Source organism: Guillardia theta (assembly GCF_000315625.1).
Source record: "Guillardia theta CCMP2712 unplaced genomic scaffold GUITHscaffold_40, whole genome shotgun sequence".
Lineage (NCBI taxonomy): Eukaryota > Cryptophyceae > Pyrenomonadales > Geminigeraceae > Guillardia > Guillardia theta.
In genome coordinates, this window is record NW_005434634.1 from 116016 (window position 1) to 122706 (window position 6691).

The following is a 6691-nucleotide window of genomic DNA, read 5'->3' on the forward strand; positions in this document are numbered from 1 at the left end:
GGAGATTGGAACGTCTCCCTGCAATCGGCTCATCGTGGTGACTTCATCGATCTTGCGCTACCTCGCCATCAGGGCGCATGCCAGGTAGGTGCTGCTCTTGGGATCTCCTTTAATGAGCTGGGAGTCCTGCGTTGAACCACAGTGAGACGATGAGGACGAGGGCGAGGACGAGGACGAGGACGAGGACGAGGACGAGGACGAGGACGAGGACGAGGACGAGGACGAGGACGAGGACGAGGATGAGGATGAGGATGAGGATGAGGATGAGGAGGAGGAAGGAGGATCGAACTTTGTGGAAAGCTTCGCTGAACATGGCATCGACGCTGTAAGGTGACCCGTCTGCTCCACGTGAGAGTTTTCCGCATAAGGGGCTGACCTGCTCTAGGATCACAAGTGAAGGAGGAGGAGCAGCAGCAGCAGCAGCAGCAGCAGCAGCAGCAGCAGCAGCAGCAGCAGCAGCAGCAGCAGCAGCAGCAGCAGCAGCAGCAGCAGCAGCAGCAGCAGCAGCAGCAGCAGCAGCAGCAGCAGCAGCAGCAGCAGCAGCAGCAGCAGCAGCAGCAGCAGCAGCAGCAGCAGCAGCAGCAGCAGCAGCAGCAGCAGGCGGAGGAGAAAGAATTCTCACAGAAGAAACGAGAAACTTGAGACGGGGGAAGGGAACCTGAAGGCAAGAACGAAAGTGAGGAAACTACCCTCCCTGCCTCCCTCCTGCCTGCCTCCCTCCCTCCTGCCCTCCCTGCCTCCTCCCTCCCTCCATTTTCCACCACCTCCTCCAACTCCTCGTGCCTCCTCCCTTATATCGTCTCTTCCGATCTGCTCCTGCTCCTGCTCCTGCTCCTGCTCCTGCTCCTGCTCCTGCTCCTGCTCCTGCTCCTCATGCTCTTTCTCCCCTTGCTTCTCCTCCTCCTCTTGCACCATGTTCATCGTGATCTCGTTCAGATCGACATTCAAAGAGCCTTCGAACCTCATCGACCTGTCAGCCTTGCCGTCAGGACGCAGAAGGAGGAGGAGGAGACAATGGTCGCACGCTGTAAGATTGGTGAGCATGTTTGCTGCAATGTTGTTCATCTCATCAAAACTTCTCGCCTTCCCCATAGTCCCTGCTACCACATCACGACAAGAGACTCGAGTCTTACTCAGTTTGTTCACCTCCTGATGTTATAGCGCCTGTTTCCCCCATCTTCACTTTTGCAGCTGGCAACGCACAACCGTGAACAAACTTGACGCAAATCGACATTGTCACGAGATTTTCCCGTACATGTTGATGACTGTTTGTACTTCTCCAATCGCTGAGACACCTTTTCATGAATGTCCACAAGAGCCTGTTAACACAACTCCTTCACGACTTCAAACTTCCAACCCTCCCATGACCTTACTTGATTCTCTATCGGTAGAACACAGTCCGCATGATCAGAGAGCTGAATTGCAACATAAGAACATCCGCAAAGAGGCTCTGAAGTGAATGGGCAAGATCATATTCAAAACAACCTTCTTGAGGGCCAGCGCTGAGTTGTATGGAGATGTCACCTGTGACAAGGCTCAGGCAACTGTCACCATGACGAACACAGATGTTGTCTTGCAATCATTCTCACCACATCATCGTCCTCACTGGGAAACACCGATGCTGTAAACCTGTAGAGGCAAGTCAGCTAGACCATTGTAGAACTTCCCTGCTGTTCAAACACCTGTAAACTTCCGGATAGTAATCCGACAGGAGCGACAGCACGTATGTACCCAGCCCAGACCCTGTTCCTCCACCTAGTGGCGTTGATTCACATCAGAAGCGGGAGAACAAACAGGTCTTGATAGCACCCAAAGAGTGAAGCACAAAGAAAGACTGTGCCAACAGAACAAGTCTCCTTCAGTCTCCCCGAGTCTTGCACAGGCACAACACCTGGAGGGAGTCGCAATGCTCTACAGTCTGTCGAACACACTCTGCTATCGACTCCCTGCCATTTCTCATCAGAAATTCTTCTTCTCCTTCACATCTCACCGATATTTTGGTCCATACTCCATGTGTCCTTGTGCCCAATTATTCCCTGCGCCGTACTGTGTACGAAGATTAGCCAGATGAAGGAAGTTGATAAGGTGGAGAAGAGCAGCAGCAGCCGCCGCAGCAGATGAAGATCAAGCAGGAGAAAACTCAGAGCAGGGGCAGGAAACGTGGGAGAAGGAGCAGAAATGGCAGGAGCAGCAGACAAAGGGAAGGTTAGGAGAAGGAGCAGGAGGAGCAGGAGCTAGGAGGCGCGAGGGTTGCCTGGTCTGAGATGAGTTGCCGTGAGTCAAAAAGTTCTCTGAGAGGTCCTGAAAGCATCATCAGATGAGAAAGAAGAGGAGGAGCAGGAGCAACGAGAGCAGGAGCAGGAGCAGGAGCAGGAGCAGGAGCAGGAGCTGGAGGAGCAAGCATCCTAAAAGCGCCTGTTCACCTGACTGTATCGAGTTGAGAACGCCCGTCTCGGTGTCTATCAGCACCGCCCGGGCCTGTTACGACATGTTCCGTCATGGTCGAGGTTGAGGGGTAGGACGTCAGTAGACCCGTAGTGATGTGATGGGTGAGCCGACAGGAAGGTTCCTGCATAGCAGTCAGGGCGATGGTGCTGTCGCAGGGAGCGGAAACCTCTGCGACCGGTCGACATTGCGGAAGAAGGAGGAGAGGGATTCATCAAAGACGGGATTCTTGGAGCTAGAGACCGAGGCATGCTCTCTCAGAGCTATGTCCCAGAATCTGTGAGCAGGATGTAACGATGTACAACATCATGGGAAGGACGAGAGGAAACGACAATATCACCTGCAGCCAATCTGATTCCCACATTGCCCAACCTGCGTCCATCTTGTTAGGAGAAACAGGGTCGGGGCATCCAAAACAAGCCTCAAGGGATCACCTGAACTGTTATCAATTCTCTCGGCATTTTCGCTCTAGCTCTGATCCAACGAATCTCCTCTCTCCTCTATTTTACTCGTGCCACCAACCTGGTTTTCTCTGCTGCAAGTTCGACCGAGATGTCACATTCGAACGTCTTTCAACGTGTGGCATGCGGTAGAGACTCACACTCCTTCTCTTAGAGCGATGATGCTGCATGCTTCTTCAAGTGTCGCCATGAGATCCTCTCCTCATCCCCGCGTGCACTCACGTGAAGAACCGCTCCCTGCCTTCGCCATGCCTGAATGTGCGGGCCAACCCTTCCGTCGGGGACCAGAACCGACCACGGGTACTTCTGATAGCGAAAAGAAGGGTCCATAGAATTTTGGTAGAAAGGTGGGGATTTTTGGTGGTAACGGTAATAACGATTGAAATAACGGTAATAACGATCCAGTAACGTCGCTGGATGATTTTTGTAACCACCACGTCGCCTCCGAAGAGACAGCGACAGGAATGCAGCGGCAGGTGGCGATAGCGGTCGCGGCCACCGCCATGGCTGCGCTCTTGGCTCTTGTAGCTGTCAATGAGAGAGGAAGGAGAAGTCCATCCGCCCTTCTTGCGGCAAGGAAGTCCGGCCTCTATGGATACTATCCTTCCGGATATGATTATCAGTACCCTCCCTACGGTCAACTATCCCACCGTGAAAGGCTGATAGATTGACATGATGGTTTGTACAGGCGGATATCCTGGAGGATATCCTTACGGGTACCCGTACAGCCCGTACAATCCCTACTACTCCTCCTACTATGCAGATGGTGCAGTTCAAACGCCGTCGGGTGATATGTTTGACCGTGGTTCCAGGGGACCCCTATGGTTACTACAACGGCTATCAGTATGGTCGGTTGCTATTGGCTCCTATTTGCTTCTCTGACTGTTTGCAATGCAGAGTATCCCTACGGCTATGATCAGTATGCGTATGACAACGCATATCAGCAGTACATGGCTAACGAGCAGCAGAGGTACTGATGAGGCAGTTCACAGCGCTTCCTTGATGTGATCTTCAGGCAATGGCAAGAATATGCAGCCCGCCAATATTACGATGATTATGCTCGATATTATGCGGACTATCCCTACAGCGACTACGATGACTACTACGATCGCATGAGGGAATGGTACGAGCAAGTTGCCGCCAACGCGTCCTCAACCAAGAAGCTGTACGGGAGGGATATTCTCAAAGTTGCAAAGAACACTCCCAAGGTGAGAACGCCGAGATCTTGCTGCTCCGATCCATGTGTTGGTGTGCTGTGAGGCGTCTGACTGACTGTCGTTGCCAGCTGGTGTACCTCGGAGACCTGGAGTTTGGGGGATACCGCAAGGATATCACGGGGGGCAACGACGGAGGATTTAACGCACCTTTCGACTTGAACGGTTTGGAACTGATTGCTTCCCTTCTCGATTGTGACTTGAGACTGGTCAAGGTGACGGCCAGGAGGTCGACAACTGGGCAAAGGTCACTACCCAGTGGAAGCACAAGAAGGGTCAGCAGCGCCTGAAGCAGGCTCGCATTCAAGCGCTGACCTCTCCCACCGCTCCTGCTGAACCCGGTAATAAGAAAGTTCACAAGTAGACTCGTAACAGAAGCTGAAATCATTCGAAAGCATGATTGGTCTGTAGTAGTGTGTTGAGGTTGGTAATACATTAGACATACGCCCACTTGAATGCCCACAACACATACAAGAACATCTCTGTTTGTTGCTGTTACAAGATTGATGTGGGAACAGGGCCCTTCGCTTCCTGGTCTGCAGACTACAATCCTCTCGGAGAAACCTCTGACAAGATCCCCTCCAACGCAACTGGGGCAGAAGATACATCGCCTGAAGAACTGGTTTGGAAACATGGATTCGGGTGAGTTAGGATACTCATAGCCTTGAAAGCTCCCAAGCATGTACTGATACCCGAATGCACCAGGTGGTTGAGTAACCCACCCATTGTGAAGTAGATCATACGAATAGTAACCCACCCATTGTGAAGTAGATCATACGAATACACGAATAAACAAGATTTCCTTGTCAACATCGGTGTTGCGTGCGTTGACGGCAACGATGACGAGCTTACGAGATGAAGGCGAACAAGACGAACAAGATCAGAAGTTCAACGGATTGTCATGTTGTCTTCATGACATCTACCTGACCGTTCATTCAACATCTAAAACATCAGACTCGAAAGATTGGCTGTATATAAAGAGGGCCCTTGAACTCCACCCCTCATTTGACCTATTACCACCCCATCATATCCCATACCCCATCGGGTCTTGTATGCCATGGCAAAGGGAACCGGCATGGAAATGACAAGTGTGGAGGGGAGTGGGGCAGTGGGAGGAGGAGCAGGAGCAGCAGGAGCAGCAGGAGCAGCAGGAGCAGCAGGAGCAGCAGGAGCAGCAGGAGCAGCAGGAGCGGGAGCAGGAGCAGGAGCAGGAGCAGGAGCGAGTGAAGAGGTGGGCTATGGGATGGGAGAGCTGTTGGTGGAGGTCGTCGTTCTCCTCCTCAAGGGGTTTCTAGTCTCGGTGGATCTTCTCCTGCTGGCAGTGCAGCCAGTGATGCAGAAGCTGGGAGACCTGCGAAGATCATGGGGAGTAAGAAACATTCTGCACCTGAAGAAGGAGGAGAAGAAGAAGAAGAAGGTTGTGGTGATCGGAGCTTCGTTCGCAGGGCTGGAGGTACGCATGGAACCTGTTGGTACCTTCCTCACTGTTCCGCAGGCGTCTCGACACCTTTCAAAGCATGCGGAGGTGACGATAATCGAAGAGCGATCGTTCTTCGAGTACACACCTGGAGTCCTGAGATGCTTCGTTGACCCGCAACACTTCTACTCCCTCGCTTGCTCCCTACACCTCCCCCCTTGCCAAATCGTCACAGGTCATGTGACTGACGTACAAGCGAAGCAGGTCAGTTCATCATTTGCATAAGCTCGGCGATCTCAGACAAGTTTGCAGGTCGTAGTTGAGTTTGATCATGGCGGCGAGAAACAAGTCAGAGAGATTCCCTTCGATTATTGTCTGCTAGCCATGGGCTCCTCGTACAACGGAGCGATTAGGCCTAGGAGGGAGGAAAAGACCATGTCCTGCCGAGCGATGACGTGGATGGTAAGATCAGAGGGAGGTGGGAGGGAGGATCCAGTTACGTTGCGATCGATGCTGTCGCAGCATGAGAACAGCAAGCTTCAACAAGCTCCTTCTGCTCTCGTCGTTGGCGCTGGTCTGGTTGGCGTCGAGCTCGCGGCGGAGATCATTGCTGTGTATCCGAGCAAGAGAGTGACGCTGGTGTATGGCACGCAAGTATGACGCACTGAGAGGAAGGGGGAGGAGGAGGTAGCGGTCAGGTAGGAAGGGATGTGTGAAAGAGAACAAGGACAAGGACAAGGACAAGGACGTTAGAAAGGATCAGGAGCAGGAGCAGGAGCAAGAGGGCCGACTCGGCGGCGGGGGGGGGGAGGGGAGGAGGAGAATCATGAAAACAGGATGATGCGATGTCTTGGATATTCAGGACGTATGCAAAGAGCTCCCGCCACCAGCACGGGCGTACATCAGGACCTGGTTGAAAGAAAGAGGTGACTGACTAGAGGAATCGATTCCATCGCTAACATGAGAATGCACAAGGTGTTATCATCAAGTCGGATAGAAGGGTGTCAGATTTCAGAGGAGATGTACAACCCTCCCTCCCTCCCTCCCTCCCTCCCTCGCTCGAGCTCTTGATAAATCCAGTACGTTCTGTTAGTTAGGGTACTTGCTCTTCCTTCAGATTTTATTTTCCTAACATTATTGATGTTTTGCGCAAC

At 52.6% G+C, this 6691-nt stretch overlaps 3 protein-coding genes across 3 annotated transcripts; 2 read left to right on the forward strand and 1 right to left on the reverse strand.

Annotated features, from left to right (window-relative positions):
• Positions 1 to 1069: 1069 nt before the first annotated feature.
• On the reverse strand, positions 1070 to 2906 carry GUITHDRAFT_139686 (hypothetical protein; the record flags this gene model as incomplete). Its single annotated transcript, XM_005831358.1, has 14 exons — positions 1070 to 1097; positions 1147 to 1295; positions 1374 to 1415; positions 1486 to 1524; positions 1590 to 1629; positions 1683 to 1755; positions 1795 to 1834; positions 1892 to 1946; positions 1991 to 2036; positions 2424 to 2478; positions 2533 to 2569; positions 2615 to 2722; positions 2786 to 2817; positions 2880 to 2906. The coding sequence occupies 14 exons, from the start codon at positions 2904 to 2906 to the stop codon at positions 1070 to 1072; spliced, it is 771 nt and encodes a 256-aa protein (XP_005831415.1).
• Positions 2907 to 3353: 447 nt separating this feature from the next.
• GUITHDRAFT_163551 (hypothetical protein) lies at positions 3354 to 4766 on the forward strand (the record flags this gene model as incomplete). Its single annotated transcript, XM_005831359.1, has 8 exons — positions 3354 to 3542; positions 3595 to 3672; positions 3719 to 3754; positions 3804 to 3876; positions 3922 to 4114; positions 4192 to 4285; positions 4336 to 4461; positions 4639 to 4766. The coding sequence occupies exons 1-8, from the start codon at positions 3371 to 3373 to the stop codon at positions 4764 to 4766; spliced, it is 900 nt and encodes a 299-aa protein (XP_005831416.1). The 5' UTR covers positions 3354 to 3370.
• Positions 4767 to 5363: 597 nt separating this feature from the next.
• On the forward strand, positions 5364 to 6197 carry GUITHDRAFT_109558 (hypothetical protein; the record flags this gene model as incomplete). The annotated part of the gene is made up of 4 exons (XM_005831360.1): positions 5364 to 5573; positions 5616 to 5801; positions 5850 to 5999; positions 6060 to 6197. The coding sequence occupies 4 exons, from the start codon at positions 5364 to 5366 to the stop codon at positions 6195 to 6197; spliced, it is 684 nt and encodes a 227-aa protein (XP_005831417.1).
• Positions 6198 to 6691: the final 494 nt, after the last annotated feature.